The 20,392-nt window shown below is 40.4% G+C and overlaps 1 protein-coding gene across 3 annotated transcripts in view; it reads right to left on the bottom strand.

The window, feature by feature from the left end:
- Nucleotides 1-19,738, bottom strand: part of npr3 (natriuretic peptide receptor 3) — an 82,380-nt gene extending 62,642 nt beyond the window's left edge. For all 3 annotated transcript variants that reach the window (XM_063042844.1, XM_063042845.1, XM_063042846.1), the window contains exons 1-2: nucleotides 18,753-19,738; nucleotides 3,987-4,109 (exon numbers count right to left, since the gene is read on the bottom strand). In XM_063042844.1, the coding sequence (XP_062898914.1) occupies nucleotides 3,987-4,109; nucleotides 18,753-19,401 (772 nt within the window). In that variant the 5' untranslated portion in view covers nucleotides 19,402-19,738. The remainder of the gene's footprint in view (nucleotides 1-3,986; nucleotides 4,110-18,752) is intronic.
- Between the last annotated feature and the right edge of the window lie 654 nt (nucleotides 19,739-20,392).

The following is a 20,392-nucleotide window of genomic DNA, read 5'->3' as shown; positions in this document are numbered from 1 at the left end:
CATATTACTGCATTTGCTGCTTTTCCAATGACAAATTTGCGCCTCATGATCTATTAGCATAATGCCTTCACTGACAAAAGCTGCAGCTTGAGAGTACCACATCAATTTGTTGCTTATGTTATCTGCTAGCATCAGTCCCTTTAAAACAGATTTGGAAAGGAATTTTTAGCCAGAGAGTGGTAAATCTGTGAAATTCATCCCCACAAAGAGCTATGGAGGTCAAGTCATTTAATATATTGGGTATCGCACCATCAGGTTCAAGAACAGCTACTACCCCTCAACCATCAGGCTCTTGAACAAGAGGAGATAACTACACTCATTTAAGAACTCTTTTATCTTGTCTTTTCATGCTCATTATTTATTGCTATTTATTTATTATCTACATTGGCACAGTTTGTTTACAGTTTATAGTTTCTGATCTTTGCAGTTTACAGATCCTGTTTACAGCTACTGTTCTATAGATTTGCTAAGTATGCCCATATAAAAAGAATCTCATGGTTGTATGTGGTGACACATATGTATGTACTCTGATAATAAATTTGACTTTGAACCTTGAACTCTTAGAATTTTATATTTAAAGTGGAGGTTTATAGGTCCTTGATGATTAAGGGTGTCAATGGTTATGGGGAGAAGGCAAGAGAATAGGGTTCGAGAAGGATAATAAATCATCCATAATGAAATGGCAGAGCAGCCTTAATGGGTTGAATGGCTTAATTCTGCTGCAATGTCTTTTTATCATACAGTCATCAGGAGTCTAGAAGGAGCAACTTGGTAACTCACATCAATCTGCTTAAATATGGAGTCCAGAGTATACTAAAATTAGCAGGCAATGCATTAAACAGAGATACTGACTGCACAGTAGCGCTCTACTGCTACAGACATATATTATGACAATATTTTGTAGATCTGGAAATGAGTTTTTTTATTGATTTGTGGAATGAGGGTAACTTTGGCAAGAGCAGTTTTTATTGCTCTTCTGCAGTTGTCTTTGAACTGAATGGAGAGCAGTTATATGCCAGATGAAATAAAATACAGTAATAAACCAGATGAGTTTGTTTTTACTGGTCCAAGCTTTTTAATCCCAGATTTAATTCACTGATAAATTTGAAATTCCTCTGCTGCCATAAATTTCTACCTCCAGATCATTAGTCCAGATCCCTTGACTATAAGCCCAGTGCAATAACTAGTCTATAATTAGACCCATTTGAGCATATAGAGAAGAGATGCTTTTTGTGAAGGCTGATTAACAGCTTAATACCTAGTTTTGTCTATACCTGTACTGTCATTTATTGGATAGAATTAAAATTTTGGCCCTTCTATTAAAATACCCATATAGAACTTTCAATACAGATGATTATCATTACAAGTTCCTTGCAGATACTGAATATAATTTCTGCTTCAGCCACACCCAGGATATGCCCTGTTCTCATTACAGAAGCCTGAAGACACACACTGTTTTAGAAACAGCTTTTTCCCCTCCACCATCATATTTCCGAATGGAGAATGAACCAATCCTTAAACACTACCTCACTATTTTTGCACTATTTATTGAATTATCTGTAAATATACTTCTTGTAATTTATAGTTTTTTTATGTATTGCATTGTAGTGCTGCCACAATACAACAATTTTTTGCATTGATATTAAATCTGATTCTGACTCTAACCTTCTCATCAGTTCCTTCCACAATGTACACAAGTGTGTAGACATAAACTGGATTTAAATTGAAGGAGTTGTCTATTGCCTGCTGGACATCTATTGTATGAGATTGAATGGGCTTCCAGTGTGCATCAAAAGAGACAATTGCTTCTGTTTGGAAGGTTCAACTAAATAGCTTCTTTAATGCACTTAATATTTTGCTCTCAGGTAGTCTTCCTCACTCCAAAATAGATGATACATGAACATGTACATGTTATTTAAATTCATACTTTGAGAAAAGGCATTTGAATAAGGAACTCAAAAGCTTGCACTATGTTTTCAGAAAATTAGGATTAACAGAGCAGACAACATGGGAAGACAACAAGCAAGGCAATGGATTTTGTCTATATGGACTTTAACAAGGCATTTGATAAGGTTTTACATGGGACGTTGGTCAAGAAGGTTCAATTGCTCAGCATTCAAGATGAGGTAGTTAATTAGACTAGATATTGGCTTCGTGAGAGAAGCCAGAGAGTGGTAGGAGATAATTGTCTCTCTGACTGGAGGCCTGTGACTAGTGGAGTGCCACTGGGATTGGTGCTAAGTCCATTGTTGTTTATTATCTATAGCAATGACGTGGATGATAATAATAAGGTGGGGGGTTATATGGGAGGCAGGGTTTGAGGGTCGGCACGACAATGTGGGCCGAAGGGCCAGTACTGTGCTGTACTATTCTATGTTCTATGCTCTATAACTAACAAAATAGGTCCATATCAAAGTGAAAAGAGGTGAGAGGGGAGCTAAAGGTGGAATAAGAATTTCCTGAAACCACGGTACTGGGACAATTTACAATTGTATTAGCCATTTAAATTACAGTTTTGCAATCAATAAAATATTCATGCCTGTGGACAATAATGAAATTGAGGAGTGCTATGAAAATCACCACAAGATAATACAGGATCTCCACAATGTACAAATAGATTATGCTCCTGAAATCTGTTCGCAAATTGCGAATATGCTCTTGTTTGTCGGTCATTGTTTATGTATAGGATTTTTTCATAAATTCTATTGTATTTTTTATTTTCCTGTAAATGCTTGCAAGAAAATAAATCTTAGGGTAGGGTATGGTCACAGTTATGTACTTTGGTAAAAAATTTACTTTTGAATTTTTGAGAGAGCAAAGGATTTCTTCCTCCACAAGATGGGGCTGCAAAGAAATTACAGCCACTACCTGAAGATGGGAGGAGGAAGAGAAAGCAGACCATTGTCTGTAGACATTTTCAGGAAGTGAGTGAATGGCTGCAACCTGCCATCTGAATAAAAAATCCATTGCTTAGTGCTTCACTATCAAGGTGCATATTGTAAATTATTTCATTTGGAGATATTCCAGTAAGTTACAATATTTAGTGATTTTTTTTACTATTTCTCCATCTATTAATGTAAAGGTTTAAATTATTAAACCTTTAAGTAATTAAGTTATTAAGAGCAATTTATTTCTAAAGGCTGTGAATTGCTAAAGAAAGAATTTATGATAAACTTACAGAATATTAAACTCTGGTAAGACATAGATTGTCTTACACAGTCTCAATCAGGAATAAACAATATGGAAGCAGTAAGTACAAAGCTGATTTAAATGGGTAAATCAGAAATTAGAGGATGAGATGAAAAGTTTACAACTCCTTTCACTGAAAAGGGGAAGGTTAACATGTCATCCCGAATCTTGAGGCACAGAATTGTTTAAGTTTTGAAGAATACTAGTTATCCCATTGAGTTCACAATGTTTCTCTGCAAAAACATCTGGTCTGGCTTCTTCCTGTAATATTTTCCACCTCAAATATTTATCCAACTTTCCTTCAAAAGCCATTATTGAATGTAATTCCATCACTCTGATCCAGATAATCACTGTCCGTCCAGAGAGAATGCTAAGAATTGTGAAGAACACAGAAACTATTAGCAAAACGGTAAGTCAGTCATAAAAGAAACATCAAATAGGGGATTCTGAGAAAATCATTTTATACATTGAGTGATAACGATCAAGAATTCAGTAGCACAAGAAAGTGGTTGAAACAAATTTTATAAGTGTACTTAAGGGAAGACTAAATAGACATATCAGTGAAAGTATAATTTAAAGAGGAAAGTTGGAAATGCTAGCATGGATTGGATCGGTCACAATATATCCAAGTAAAAAGTGAAAAGTCATTAAGGAAAAACAGCATTATAATATTTAGTTCACATTTATTGCTTTTCTTTCTTTAGTTTTGCAAGGAATGAGGTAAGAGAGGATTGAGTTACCACAGCAAATCAGTAAATATAGATGAACAGGAATTCTTAGGGGAAATAGTTACATACCATATAGGCTGCTGTTGAAGAGCTCGATGTTGAAGAATACATAGTCTCCATTGGTCATTCCCTGGCGGTGTGCTGCAAGCATGATTTTGCGGATAGTGTGGCTACTTGCACACATAATCACAACTGTGGAAACAAAGAGAATGCCACCACAAAGTTAGGTTGGAAAATACCAAGTGAAGCAACATTCACCTTGATGGTGCTAACTCTTGCCACAGATGCTGATAGCTCCTGCAAACAACAATCTTCACATGAAGAGATAGGTAGAGGAAGATGTCAATCAAGGTAACTACCACAGCAAGCCTGAATGTCTTCTCCCTCAATGCCTCTGCACCTTTTCAAGGATGGTCTCTGAATAATTATAAGGACAATGAAGCATAATACTCATAACCAGGCTGACCTTCACCATCTACCAGCTATGGTCAGAATTGAGGTCAAAAATTGTATCTTGGGTACATATATTGTCCAGATGACTAAAAACCATTACAATTTCAGAACAGAAGTTTATGTTTACCCCAAGATATTTGTACTACCCTTGTTTTGAAGCAATCCACACTCATTCAATTTTCTACTCTACCTGCCTGTTATTTGTTATGAAATAGTTTTCAACAATTACTTTAAACTGGTGAGACATTCCAAAATGCCTCAAAGTGCCAGCAACTGGGAATTTACACTAAGCTAAACTGAGATTGTTAGAACTGATCAGTACCCGAGTTGAAATGATACATTTTAAGGAGATTCTGTGGTTTCAGTAAATGAAACGTCAGATTGACAAATCTGACAGCTTGGCAAATCTCTGGATCATCCAGGAAGCTGAAAGCTTCATAGAGTTATAGTCGTAGTAAAGTACAGCACAGAAACAGGCCCTTCAGCCCATCTAGTCCATGCCAAACCAGGTAAGTAACGGGAATAGGCAGTCAGTGCAGGGTTACCCGGTGGCTATTCCCCTTAGCAATAAGCTTGCCCCTTTGGGTTAATGTCATGTCAGGGCACAGCAGCAGCAGCAGCCAAGTCAATAGCACTGTGGCTGAAGCTCATGAACTTCCCTAACTATAGACTGCTACGGGTTTTGTTGGAGAAGAATTTGTTACGTGCATAAGACCATAAGACATAGGAGCAGAATTAGGCTATCCAGTCCATTGAGTCTGCTCCGTCATTCTATCATGGCATTTCCTGAATCCCACTTATCTCCATACACCTGCCTTCTCACCATATCCTTTGATGCCCTGACTGAACAGGAAACAATCAACTTCCACCTTAAAGATACCCATGAGCTTGGCCTCCACCGCAGTCTGTGGCAGAGCATTCCACAGATTTACTACTCTCTGGCTAAAAAAAAAATCCCTCTTACCTCTCTTCTAAAAGGTCACCCCTCAATTTTGAAGTTGTGCCCTCTGGTTCTGGATATCCCCATCACAGAATGCATCCTCTCTACATCTACCCTATTTAGTTCTTTCAACATTTGGTAAGCTTCAATGAGATCCCCCTGCATTCTTCTAAATTCCAGTGAGTACAGGCCCAAAGCTGCCAAATGCTCTTCATATGTTAACCTCTTTCATTGCCAAAACCATCCTCGTGAACCTCCTTTGGACTCTCTCCAATGACCTTTCTGAGATATGGGGCCCAAAACTATTGACAAAAGGTGCTAACAGAATTAAAATTTCATAACAGAGTTAACAGATAACATTTCATCATTGCCCTTGGCTACCTTTTTCCATTTCATAAGAAACCCAGAAATTTTGTTGCTTCTTTTGCCAAAAATACTACCTTGCCTGCTAGGTGTTTCTATTTTCATTTTGTTTCCAGCCTCCACAGTACTTCGTTCTAGAGTTCGTAAAATAAGACACAGGAGCAAAATTAGGCCACTTAGCCCATTGAGTCTGCTCCACTATTCCATCATGGCTGACTTATTATCCCTCTCGATCAATGTTCCCTCTAAGGTGAGTTTCTTAAATCAATATGTAAATAACCCAATTAGAGAAGGAGCCATACTGGACCTGGTGTTGGGTAATGAGTTTGACCAGGTGACAGAGCTTTCAGTGGGAGAACAGTTAGGAAACTGCGCCCACGATTCCTCAAATATTAAGATGCATTTAGATAAGGATAAATGTTGGACTTACAGGAAAGCATTAAATTGGAGCAGAGCAAATAATAATTGTATTAGGTAGGGACTACGGAGAGTTAATTGAGAACAGTTGATTATGATCAAGTTCACATCTGACAAGTAGAAGGTGTTTAAAGACCAACTGTACAGATTACAGGACAAGATAAAAATCATTTTCTGAACATGGACCTGATACAATCATCATGTACCATGAGTCTGCATTCTATTTAAAATACAGCATACGTTTTACATTTGTATTTATCCAAAAATGCATTATGCACTTGCAAAATAACATCAGAGTCAGATTGTACTATACAGTTAAGAGCATATTACATTCTGCACCAATAGAGCAAACTTATTGGAAAGAGGTTACTTGCTTGCAGAGCACCTTGTGCAATTCTAAAGTTGTGGGAGGTGCCAGATAAATACAATTACACTTATTTAGCAGCAAATTTGAAGTAGCATTGATCTGACCCTCTACCATGCTCAGTAATTTTAAGGTCCGAATACACATTTTTCATATGGTACAATACCAGGGAACAAGTTCACTGGTACAAAAACCAAGAAGCACGTACTACCAAGCCCAAAGACGGCTTCTATCCCACTGTAATCAGACTCCTGAATAGACCTCTCTACGATAAGATAAACTCTAAGCCTCAGAATCTACCACATTATGATCTTACATTTTATTGTTTACCTGCACTGCACTTTTTCAGTATCGTTTGGACTTAATTTTACATTGTTTTTGTTCTACCTTACTGGTTCCTTAAGGTTGTCATAGCCGGGGGTGGGGGACGGTAGTGGGGATTAGTCATTAGTTTCCACTTCATATTAAATGCACCCAATGGTGTGTATCTCAAATAGCCTCTGACAACCAAGTCCAGCTCCTGGTCTTCACATTGACTTAGTTACTAAGCCCAGCAGCACTGTTTCTACTGACATGAGAAAGGGCAAAGGTAGGTTACTGGTGTCCTAAAACCAGTAGTCACTTCAGACAGGTGGGGCTCATTAGCTGCAGTTGCCAGCTCATCTAGAAGGAAAACTTTGAATTCAAACGTCTGCTGCCTTGAGGTCATATCCACTCTTGGGGAAGGTTTCAGGAGTAAACCCTGAGGAAAAATCCAAAGCTGGAGGCAGTCCTACATTGAGTTCAATGCTGACTGGCAACTCCTGCAACACCTCTGGTGCTAAACTATATCAGTCTCTGCCATGCTTTTGGATTCATCAGATGTATAGAGAGGGGGAACCTGCTGCATGGGCAACAATTTGTTCTCTATATTGTACTGATATGGCTTGCGTACATAGCTAGGATGCACCATCCATAGGCAACTCCAATCAACAGAGGGCCTACTACATTATTCTAACTCGATACTTACTATTGCACACTTATAATGATTTAATCTGTTTTAACAAAATGCTATACAAGCTTTTCATTGCATCTTGATATATTTGATTATAATAATAAAGAAAATCAAATCAAACCTTGAATTTATGGCATCAGCATCAAGAAACAACTTCTACCTAGGGGAACAGTTTCGCTCTACCTTTTCGTCTATACTTTTTATGATTTAAAATATCTCATTCAGTTCCTTCTTTTTTTAAGTGGATTTTTTTAAGGGGTGGATTCTTTGAAGACACAGCTATGGGTGTATTTGAACTTGACAATTAAGATCCTGGTGTTGGGTCATAAAGAAGTGTTGCTCAATGGAGCTTAACAAGAACCAAGATAATTACTTTCTGTGATATCTCCTGTACCTAATAAAGTGCCATGAGTGTATATGTGTGATCTTCTGCTGCTGTAGCCCTTCCACTTCAAGGTCCAACGTGTGGTGCATTGAGAGATGCTCTTCTACACAACACTGTTGTAGCACTTGGTTATTTGACTTCCTGTCGCCTTCCTGTCAGCTTGAGCCAGTCTGCCCGTTGTCCTCTGACCTCTCTCATTAACAAAGCATTTTCACCCATAGAACTGATTCTTTTTGTTTGTTTTTTCGACTATTCTCTATAAACTATAAAGGTCACTGTGCGTGAAAATCCCAGATCAGCAGTTTCTGAATTACTCAAATCACTCCGGCACCAATGGTCAAAGTTACTTAGATCATATTTCTGCTCCATTCTGATGTTTGATCTGAACAATAATTGATCCTCTTGTCCATATCTGCATGTTTTTATGCATTGAGTTGCTGCTATATGAATGGCTGATTAGATAATTGCATTAACAAGCAGGCATACAGGTGTACCTAATAAAGTGGCCACTATATATATATTTATATAGTGAAGTAGTATAAATGGAGAATAACATAACTTCCATTTCTCTCCTGATATCACTGAACCATGCAAAGACCATTGCTGTAACAAATTGCCTTTCTTGCTAATAATGTGTTGGATAATCTGCATAATAATTTGGACCTGATTTTAAGCTATAGGTTTGATGGAAACAATTAGTGAGCCATTTTTCCTGTATATTAAACATTTAAGTCTGTTTTGGTAACAAATGTGTTCTATTGAGTGATTAAAGTTAAGTATCAGTAATTTATTTGTTCAGTTTTAAGAGAAATGCATGGTAATAATTTGGAAAGATTCTATTTAATTTTAGATGTCATTCAATGTGAACAGATTAAATGTTCCTGAACTGTTAGCAACATTTCATATTTGCTTCAATTAACTTACAGGGAAATTCCTTTGAAAGTAATGAAGATATAGAAGCAAATTATTTCCTTCTTTAATAAACTTCAGCTATTAAACATATACATTTTGCCTTTCAGAGTGATTTGCCAGGATATATTCTGAATCTTATAGACGACCATGTTCTTACTACTTTGCATCTTCAGCAAGTATCCAATAATTCCATACTGTTAGTTTCCAGGTGATGCAAGTACTATACATAAAGTATACAGTCCAGAAACAGGCCATTCAGCCCAGCCAGTTCATGCTGGCATTATGCAAGTTCTTTCTCATCTTTCATTATCTAAATCTGCCAGCGTAGTTGTTTATTCTGTTCTCCCTCATATGCTTGTACTACATCTATGTAGCTAGCTTCCAACTACTCCCTGAGATTGTGAGTTTCACGTTCTCATCACCCTATGGATAGGGAATTTTCTTCCGGATTCCCCATTGGATCTATTGATGGCTATCTTTTCTCTCTGCCTTCTGGTGGTGCTCTTTCCCCACATTGTTCTGTCCAGTCTATCAAAATATTCATGGGTTTTAAGATGTCCACCAATCACTTTTTTCTCCCTCTTGAGAGAAAGGAAACCCAGTCCGATTAATGTGCCTGGCACCATCATTGTAAATCTTCTTTGGACTCTCTTTGGACACTATAAGTAATGAATTACATTGTTATGTTGCAGATTAGAAGGCTTGACAAACCATGATTAATTGCACCAAATGGTAAATGTCCTTTATCTGTGACTTCTTTTTCAGAACGTTCCAAAGTGCTTTGTAGCCAACATGCTTCTTCAGTTACTTAAGTGAGGAACATAGCAGCCGACCTTGCTATTAGTGGTGATGTGGTGAGAAAGCCTTCTTTCAGATATGTTGACTGACAGGTAAACGATTGCCTCTGTTGGTCGGGGTCAACCATGAGTGTTGCATCCTAGCTGTCTATGCGATACGCAGGCCAGTATGCAAGACAGGGCAGTACAATATGGAGAGCAAGCTGTTGCCCATGCCGCAGGCTCCCCCCTCCCTACAGCTGATGAATTCAAAGCGACAGCAAAGACCAATACAGTCTGGCACCAGTGGCATTGCAGGGAAAACCAGTCAGTATTGTACTCAGTGTAGGGCTGCCTTATGGATTCCACCTTTGGATTTTTCCTCAGGGCTTACTCTCGGAGCCTTCCCCACGAGTGGGTATAGCCGCAAGTTGGCGGAGGTTTGGGATCCGAGTTTTCTTTCTCCCAGGTGAGCTGATGAACCTCATGTGCCCAAAATGACTGGTTTTAAGACACCTGTAACCTTCCTTTGCCCCCTCTCCTTTTAGTAGAAACGCTTCTGCCGGACTTAGTAGCTAAGCTACATGTCAAGGCCAGAAGCTATACCTGGTTATCGGAGACTATTTGAGGTGCAAGCAATATAGAGCATTTAATAGGTGGTGGGAGCTTTTCCCCACTATAGCACCTCCAGCTATGACAACTTTAAGGAGTCAACAGGTAAATATTGACTAGGATATTAGATTAAAATGTAGACATTTTGCCTTTTTTACATGCAACGAAGTGAGCAACTGAGCCTTAATTTAAAGTCTCATATTAAAAGTCAGAACCTAACTGAACAACTACTGTCCTTCCTGGGAGGAACTCAGCCCTCCTTACCTGGTCTGGCGCAATGCATCTCCAGAGCCAACCCATACTGTTGACTCTTAAATACCCTAGCAATGTACTTTGAAGTGACTCACCACTACTTTTTCCTGTGCAGTTAGAGCTGGGAAACAAACGTTGCCTTTCCAGCAATGCCCAAATGGATAAATTTTTAAAAAAATCTCCACCACTGAAGCATTCCCTCAGTCCACGTGGGAGATTAAACTGAACTTTGTGCTCAAATATCTAAGAGATCAATCCAAAACCTTCCATCTCAGGACCTACTGTGGTACTTTTGGTCCACAACTGAGATTTGAGGGCCAGTTCTAATCTCTGTTCTCCTTTGGCTGAAGGCTCAGCCAAGTTCTCCTCCTCATCAATGGGTCATGGCTTGTTAGATCCTCATTCAGGTATTTTTTATAGGTAATTGAGGTTTCAGCCTCAATCACGCATTCGAGCAGTAAGTTCTAGACTTCCATTCCCTATTGACTGAAATAATTTTCTCTTCAACTTCCCTTCTGTCCTCCTCCTAATTCTTAAAACTCTGTCTCCTAGATACTGGATGACTTCTATCAATTTGAATACGATGCAATGTGGATCAAATGAAATCTAAAGGACAAGATTATTCGGACAATATTTTATTTGTTTTTATTTTTTATTTATTTAAAGATAAAGTGGAGAACACGTCCAATGAGCTGCACCTACCTATTTAACGTTGGTCTAATCAAAGGACAATTTACAATGACTAATTAACCTACTAATTAGTACATCTTTGGAAACCCATGCTGTTCACATGGAGAATGCACAAACTTCTTATAGGCAGTGTTGGAATTGAACTCTGAAAGAACGCCCCGAGTTGTAATATTATTTCACTAACTGCGATGCTACTGTGGTGCCCAAAATATATTTGACAGCTGCAAGTATTTACTCTTTAGGAGGAAATACAAGATACTGACAGAGTAGTAGGAAGTTGATGTGGCAGAAGAAAATTAATGACAGTGTTTCGGCAAATGGATTTATACTCTGCCTGATTTTCTTCTCCATTAAAATCCACCCACCTGTGACAAAGACAGCTTTCCTCCATTGCTCGTTTGCTCCACTGCCTGAGGCAAATTTCATCCCTAATAAATTCAGATTAAGGATCAAAAAAGGGGTGAATGCCTCAATAAATCTCATGAAAAAACAACTTTTTTATATATTGAGTTATCACCGACAACCATTTTTTGATGAGGGATTATGCTCAAGTAGACATAGAAGACGCCATGGCACTTCACCGAGGTAGATCTCCTGATGGCCATACCAAAGTGCAGCTACAGTAAGCAATTAAGAAAACAAATGGTATGATGACCTTTATTGCAAGATAATTTGAGTGTGCAAGATTGAAAGAGACTGAAGAGGGTCCATCATGGCAACAACCCTCTCCACTACTGAGGTCATCTTCAAACGGTGGCGCTTCAAGAAGGTGGCATCTATCATTAAGGACTCACAGCATCTGGGACATGTCCCCCTTTTCAATACTACCATCAGAGAGGAGATACAGGAGCTTCCTGTATACAGTTTTTTCCCTTCCGCCATCGGTATTCGGAATCGTCCATGGGCTCATGAACACTTTCAGAATCAGGTTTATTATCACTGAGATACGTTGTGAAATTTGCTGTTCTGCTGCAGAATTTTTTAAAAATTATAAGCTACAATAAGAAATATAAAAAATAAGTCGTGCAAAAAGAGAGTAAGCATAGTGAGGTATTATTCAAAGGCTCATGGACCATTCAGAAATCTGACAGCAGAGGGGAAGAAGCTGTTCTAAAAAGTTGAAGGTGCATCTTCAAGTTCCTGAACCTCCTCCCTGACCTTTGTTGCACTAGAGACAAAGTTATAGAAAAGTACAGCACAAAAAGAGGCCTTTCAGCCAGCTAGTCTGTGGCAAACCATTTAAACAGCCTACTCCCATCGACCTGCACTGGAACCATAGCCCTCCATACTCCTACTTTCCATGTACCTATCCAAACTTGTCTTAAATGTTGAAATGGGAGAATGAAGGGAGATTTGATAAAGTTATGAGGGGTATACATAGGGTGAATACATACAGGCATTTTCCCCTCAGGTTGGGTGAGACTAGACATGAGGTCACAGGTTTAGCATGAAAGGTGAAATACTTAAGGGAATCTGAGGGGGAACTACTTCACTCGGAGGGTGGAGCAAGTGTGGAACAAGCTAGTACCTTGGAACTTTGGAGGCCAAGTCACTGATAAATTCAAAACTAAGATAAAGACTTTTAGACTACAAGTGAGGCATGGATAATGGAGGCAAGCAGGAATGAAATATTTTGTGGACATGACTTTTTTGTCATGGTTCCCACTGAAAAGTGGCAGGCATCCTGGTTTCAGCACTCCAATTCCCCAGAGTATGGGGAACTGCTATTGCTGTCCCTTTTAGACTCAGACTGCCAATTATTGCCTGCGACATTCCTTCATGGAAAGTCTGTACTTAAAGGCCTCACGGTGAGCACTCAGTGCTCAATTGTAGGAGTTCCATTTCTAGTACTACTGTTTGGGTCCTGGGCCTGGGCCTGGGCCTGGGCCTACCAATCTTGATGGTTATCTCATTACAAATTTTTAATGAAGAGTAAAACAATTTTGAAGGACCATATGCCTGACTCTGGCTCCAACTTTAATGCTTGAGGTTAAAATAAAGCCTGTTATTCATTGAAGCAAAGTATTGTGAAATCAAGCCATAAGAGTATAACATTCACAGGAAACAGAATTAAAATTAGGAAGAAATCTTACAACATTGTCAAATCATGGATAGTTAGTTTGGAATTAGTTTTGAGAAAAACTTCGCTTGGTACCCAATACAGGGCTAATTGCTCAGCACCACAACAAATAGAATCAATCTGTTATCAGTGAATGAGACAGGAGCCACAATCTGCTGGAAATGGATGGACAGCCAATGTTGTGTAAATCAATAATGAGGGCAATTTTTTGAGGCAGATTGGAACTTGGCAAATAATTTTAGATGCAATAAAGGAAGCGGGATCAAAAGGATTAAACTTTTGTGGGATGTTATCATGTTTCAAAGAACTTTGCATGTAATAATTGCGAACTGCAGCCAGAGTAGTTATGTAAGCGAATGCAACATCCTCAACAATGAGATAAAAATATACATATATCAGTGCTTATTTTGATTTGTTAGCATCGAAGTTTTGTAAGTACATCAGAACTCCTTCCTGTAAACACATTGGAGTTAGAAGAATGGGGGGGGAGGGGATCTCATTGAAATTGGATACTGAAAGGCTTAGATAGAGTGGATGTGGAGAGGATGTTTCCTGTTGTGGGAGAGATGAGGACCAGAGGGCACAGCCTCAGAATAGAAGGATGTCCATTTAGAACAGAGATGAGGAGAAATTTCTTTAGCCAGCATGTCATGAACGTGTGGAATTTATTACCACAGAAAGTTGTGGAGGCCAAGTCATTGTGTATAAGTGAAGCGAAGGCTGATAGATTCTTGATTGATAAGGAGGTTGAATGTTACGGGAGAAGGCAGCAGGAGAATGGGGTTGAGAGGGTTAATAAATCAGCTGTGATGAAACAGTGGAGCAAACTCGATGGGCCAAATACCCAAATTCTGCTCCTATGTATGTCATGCATTTTAAATGATGAAATAAAATATCAATATCTATTTGACAGTCAAATTAAATATTTGATTTAAATTCTGCATCTTAGATATTGCAGCATTATTGACTCCCTGTAATTGCTGAGAATATGATTGCTAATGCTGGAGAGGGAATTGAATCTAACATTTAGCTTTGAACCATTTCGCTCAGAATTGAGATACTACTAATTATGCCAAACATAGATAGAAACCACATTGAGATAAGGTGAATGAATAAAGCTCTGTATGATATTTACAGCAGGGTCTAAACAATACAACTGAACCTTTAGGATGTTCCACATATTCAGTCTCACTGGCAAAACTGGGATTTACTGCCCAGAATTAGCTGTCCTCTGACAGCTGAGGAGCTTGCTTGGCCGCTTCAGAAGGCGAAACAGTGGCAACCACAATGCTTGGATCAGAGTCCCAAATTAGCCACATGGAGATTCAGGATCAGTTCCTGTGGCTTGGAGGGTGGCTAATGTTGTCCCTCTCTTCAAGAAGGGAGGAAAAGAGAAAACAGGGAATTATAGACCAGTTAGCCTGATGTCGGTGGTGGGAAAGATGCTGGAGTCAATTATAAAAGATGATATTACAATACATCTGGATAGCAGTAACAGGATCGGTCCGAGTCAGCATGGAATTACGAAGGGGAAATCATGCTTGACTAATCTTCTGGAATTTTTTGAGGATGTAACTATGAAAATGGACAAGGGAGAGCCAGTGGATGTAGTGTACCTGGACTTTCAGAAAGCCTTTGATAAAGTCCCACATAGGAGATTAGTGGGCAAAATTAGGGCATATGGTATTGGGGGCAGAGTACTGACATGGATTGAAAATTGGCTGGCTGACAGAAAACAAAGAGTAGCGATTAACGGGTCCCTTTCGGAATGGCAGGCGGTGACCAGTGGGGTACCGTAGTGTTCAGTGCTGGGACCGCAGCTGTTTACAATATATATTAATGATTTAGATGAGGGAATTAAAAGTAACATTAGCAAATTTGCCGATGACACAAAGCTGGGTGGCAGTGTGAAATGTGAGGAGGATGTTATGAGAATGCAGGGTGACTTGGACAGGCTGGGTGAGTGGGCAAATGCAGTTTAATGTGGATAAATGTGAGGTTATCCACTTTGGTGGTAAGAACAGGAAGGCAGATTATTATCTAAATGGAGTCAAGTTAGGAAAAGGGGAAGCACAATGAGATCTAGGTGTTCTTGTACATCAGTCACTGAAAGCAAGCATGCAAGTACAGCAGGCAGTGAAGAAAGCTAATGGCATGCTGGCCTTCATAACAGGGGGAATTGAGTATAAGAGCAAAGAGGTCCTTCTGCAGCTGTACAGGGCCCTGGTGAGAACACACCTGGAGTACTGTGTGCAGTTTTGGTCTCCAAATTTGAGGAAGGATATTCTTGCTATTGAGGGAGTGCAGCGCAGGTTCACAAGGTTAATTCCCGGGATGGCAGGACTGTCATATGTCGAAAGATTGGAGCAACTGGGCTTGTATACTCTGGAATTTAGAAGGCTGAGAGGGGATCTTATTGAAACATATAAAATTATTAAGGTATTGGACACGCTGGAGGCAGGAAGCATGTTCCTGCTGATGGGCGAGTCCAGAACCAGAGGCCACAGTTTAAGAATAAGGGGTAGGCCATTTAGAACGGAGTTGAGGAAAAACTTTTTCACCCAGAGAGTGGTGGATATATAGAATGCTCTGCCCCAGAAGGCTGTGGAGACCAAGTCTCTGGATGCTTTCAAGAAAGAGATGGATAGAGCTTTTAAAGATAGCAGAATCAAAGGTTATGAGGATAAGGCAGGAACTGGATACTGATTGTGGATGATCAGCCATGATCACAGTGAATGGCGGTGCTGGCTCGAAGGGCCGAATGGCCTACTCCTGCACCTATTGTCTATGAAGCAATGGCAGTAGTATTCCCTTCCTCAAGAAGTTAACATTGCTCCTCTCCACGCCTACTGGCATATCAGGTGGCAACCTTGCCATTTCTCTACCAATTTTGTCTGTTTTTTTATGAGGCCGAGTTGTCAGCTCAACACTCAACCCAGCACAGATGGAAAGCGTGCAAGGATCTGGCTGGATTTGAATCCAGGACGACCGGACTCAAAGTCCAGTGCAGCTGTCACTACACCTTGGTCAGCAAACAGAACAATTAAAGAGGCAATTAAATTTTATACGAGCCCACCTGATTGTCATCCCTTAACAGAATTAGTAGTGTCAGTAATACTGCAGAAGTTAGCTTTCGTTTCAAGCACAACTTACATTCAATTGGTATGTCACAGCAACAATATCAAACAGAATCTAATACTGAGACAGTTCAGGAGTTATCAGCTTAAAATAACAGATTTTGGGCACCAGGAGGTATGATTATGGATGGTAGAACAGTGAATATTAGGAAAGGGCATAGGTCCAAATTTGGGAAAATGGACAGATTTCAGAATGTCTTAAGACTGGACAGATCACAGAGAGAGGGGAGAGCAAGACCACAAAGAAATTTGAGATATAACATGAGAACATTGTGGGCCGAAGGGCCTGTAATGTGCTGTAGATTTTCTATGTTTCTATGTTAAAATCGAGACACTGTTGGAACAGGAAAAAACAGGGCCCTTTGATACTTACCATTTCTTATTGATGTGCCATAGAAAGATTTGGTTTGTATAATTAAGCTAATTTATGAAAATACAGAGTAACACACACAAACAAAATGCTGGAGGAACTCAGCAGGTCAAGCAGCATCTATGGAAAGGAATAAACAGTCAATGTTTCAGGACAAGCCTCTTCATCAGGTCGTGAAAAGGGACTAGTCCTGAAATATCAACTGTCATTCCTCTCCATAAATGCTGCCTGACTTGCTAGGTTCCTCCAGCATTTTGTGTATGTTACTCTGGATTTCCAGTATCTGCAGAATCTCTTGTGCTTATGAAAGCACAACTCTTCATAACAAAGCAACTGGATGCTGTGGTTGGATGTTACATACTCCCTTACACCTTATGCAATTCGAAAATAAAACAGTTACATCCTTACTGTGGACAGTTGAGAAAGAGTTGAAGGCAAGTATTATGTTACAAAGATGGATTTTCAGAAGAACTTGATATTTGTCATGATGCAGAATGGACATCTCTCGAATAGAAGTTATACTGATATGCAATTCATCTTAGGTAATGAGTGAAAAACAATGAAAATTGACAAGGCACTGTGGAAAATATCTAAGTTTGCTTTAGCCATTGAAACTAAGAGAGCAATTTTAACAGAAGATTTGCTCAGTCAGATTCTCTCTTGCCCAAACCTGCATAATCTGCACTCTACCCTGCCTTGTTCTCATGATCCCTTTCCAGTCCAGGTACTTCGAATCCTGCTTTGTAACCGTGCAGTGTGGACTCAGATGCTTCCGCCTAAGACGGTGCTACATCGCTTACAAACTGTTGCGTGGCCCAGAAATTCATATTCAGATTATTTTCATTCAGTAAATTGAACGAAGTCAGATCATTATGCGCCTATCTGTTCTGGCAAGCAGTTTTATCCAGATCGCTGGGTCTTACAAGGCTTATTTTTTAACATGCACTTACTAAATTACGTCGGATTCAGTAAATTTCTACGATCACGTTGCCGCATTCTATTGATCTGGTTTAATGTATTGTCATTCTTGATACATGAAGCGACAGGGGCGTCTAGTGCTACCTTGAAAGTTTTGCGATGCCTGTACCACAGATATCGAAGATTGGAGTGGAAGCCTTCAAAACACTCCCAAGTATTTTACAGGGTTTATTATTTTAACTGGTTATAGATTTCAAACTCAACACGGATGAAATCATTCAATAAATCTCCATTAACTTAAGACACTGGAATAAATTGGACCCAGGGATATCAAAATCACCCATCGCTGGCAAAAGTTAATGTTCCGTGACTTATGCGTATTCAAACAAAATGTAGACAGGTTCGTCGGAGTAGGCACTTTGGACAAATTCTTAATTACTTCTCCCACGCTCTTTTATGGCAAAACAGATATTCATTACATTAAAGAAACGAGTCTAAACTTGTTTACTTTGCTATGCTGTAATGGAACCGCTTGAGTACTGCAACCTAGCAGGAGAAACTCTCTGTCTCTGTCTGTCTGTCTGTCTGTCTGTCTGTGTGTGTCTCTCTCTCTCTCTCTCTCAGTCTCTCCTCTCTCCCCTCTCTCTCCCTCCCCTTCTCTCCCCTCTTTCTTCCTCTCCCCCTTTCTCTCTCTCAGTATCTCCCCTCTCCTCTCTCTCCCCTCTCTCTCTCCCTCTCTCCTTCCCCTCTCTCTCTTTTGCTCGCTCGCTCTCTTTCCGTCTCTCTCATCTGAGTTTTTTTTAAATACGCCCCCCGATAATTTTATATCTCAGAAACCGAATATAAAGTTTTTTTAAAAATGGGTGTTTAAAAGGAGTAGGGTGGTCCTCCTTCCGGGTATACGAGCTTCGTTCATGTTGCCCATCTAACCAGTCAGTATCCTAATTTATCGGTTCTTTATTATCTACAACTATGTACAAGCCGATCTTCTCTTCTCTCACCAGACTCACCTATACGAACAGAACGTACTGTTCAGATCAGAATCTAACATTGGGTTTAACCTGTTGAATTTACGCCCGAATTAATCTTTCTCTTAGCAGCGGTCAGGTGATAGGAGTGAAAAGATAGGAATGAATGGATTTCGTAAAGTTGTTATTTAAAAGTACACTCACTCCTGGCATGGTTCCGGATATCCTGCACGATGTCGTCAAACTGATCGTCCTTATCAAAGAAGCTAACAGAATGCATGTGATAGTCTGCACCGAGGAAAGCGACATGGACCCCTTCCACTGTGAAGAAGCAGGTCCTCTCCTCGAAATCTTCGGCGTACACCAGGGATACCCTCTTCCACCTGTAGCGCTGGAACATGGCCAGGAACATCTCGCCCATCTTGGAATAGGACGGGGAGACCCGCGTGAGATGCGAGTACTCGGGGACTTTGTGAGCGAAGCCGGACGCCAAAGGACCGGCTGACACCATTGGGATGTTCCAGTGGGAAGCCAGCCGGGCGACCGGCGCCGCCGCGTAGTCGCACACGGGACCCACGATGACATCGGGTTTCTGTAGCAGGCTGATGTCCACCAGATGAAACAGAGCCTTGTTGCCACACTCAGAGTCCAGGTAGCGCACGCTGAAGTTCAGCTTGGACTGCGCCAGGTTCTGGATGGCGTAGTCGATGGCAGGTTTGATTCTGTTCATGGAGAAGAGGTACGTGCTCTCCACGGGCAACAGCACCAGCACGCTGACATCCACCGTGCTGCCAAGGACGAGGGAGACCCATGTCGAGTACAGCAAGGCTCGACCGGTTGAAGCAAATATCATCTTTGGGAGCAGTTGAGTGGTTTACTCGTGCGAGAGATGGGGAGAGGAGAGGGGGCGAGCCAAAAGCAAGCCAGAAAGTTGAACGGGGGAGGAAAACGAAAGTTTGCAGAAGTTGAGAGGAGGTGGTTGGGATCTGTTCTCTTGAACACGATCGCACACCGCGGAAAAACGGGTTGCTTTTCGTGTTGAGAGTGGCAAAGCCGCCGTTTAAATAGCGGGTTAGCCAAGACTGTACCACAGGGAGCCACAGGGAGGAGGGCTTGATGTTCCAATTGGTTCCCTGCGTCAGCCCGGATTCATCTCCCTGTTCAAAGGCTTTTTTTTTGTTTACAGTGCAACATCTATTCTCACAGCCAAAAGAATTAAAGTATTGGCGGCTTGACTTTTGAGGGTGGGAGTGTGTTCGACATGAAAGGTTTAAATTCCTCTGCCTAGTTTAAATTTACTCTATTTTATTGTTTCAGAGACGAAAACTTTTTTTCCCTCTCTAGAGGAAATTTCTTCAGTAAAGTGAGAAGAATTCAGAAAATTTTGTGACACGATCAGTGACAAAGTTCCCGTTTATGCAAAATCCAGTCCTTAGAGTAAACCGCAGCGTGGATGAATTCAGAACACCGCCATCTGTCGATGTGTGTGGCACAGGGTTTCAGTCACCGCTGCTCTACACGCGTTCCCTCAGGCGACCTCCAGTTCCCTGCAGCATAAACCGACGTCTGCAAACAGATGGAATCTGTTCCTCCGCCAGCCTGGAGCTTGTAAATGCTGCTCTCCCCGATCCGCGATTGTACATTTTTATTGAAAGGGTGCTGACCTTAAAGCACTTCATCGCAGAAAATGAAACAAATTCTGAACTAACCTTACGAAGGACTGACACATGAAGTATGGTGCTGTCACACACAGTGACGGTATTGAGAGTCACCAGATGCAGGAAAGCCCCCACATATCGTCACAGAACTTTGGCTGGAAGCAACACATCATTTCATTAGTAAAG

The sequence above is a fragment of the Mobula hypostoma genome, chromosome 3, assembly GCF_963921235.1.
Source record: "Mobula hypostoma chromosome 3, sMobHyp1.1, whole genome shotgun sequence".
In the NCBI taxonomy this organism is placed as follows: Eukaryota; Metazoa; Chordata; class Chondrichthyes; order Myliobatiformes; family Myliobatidae; genus Mobula; species Mobula hypostoma.
This window is presented reverse-complemented; position numbering and strand designations above follow the sequence as displayed.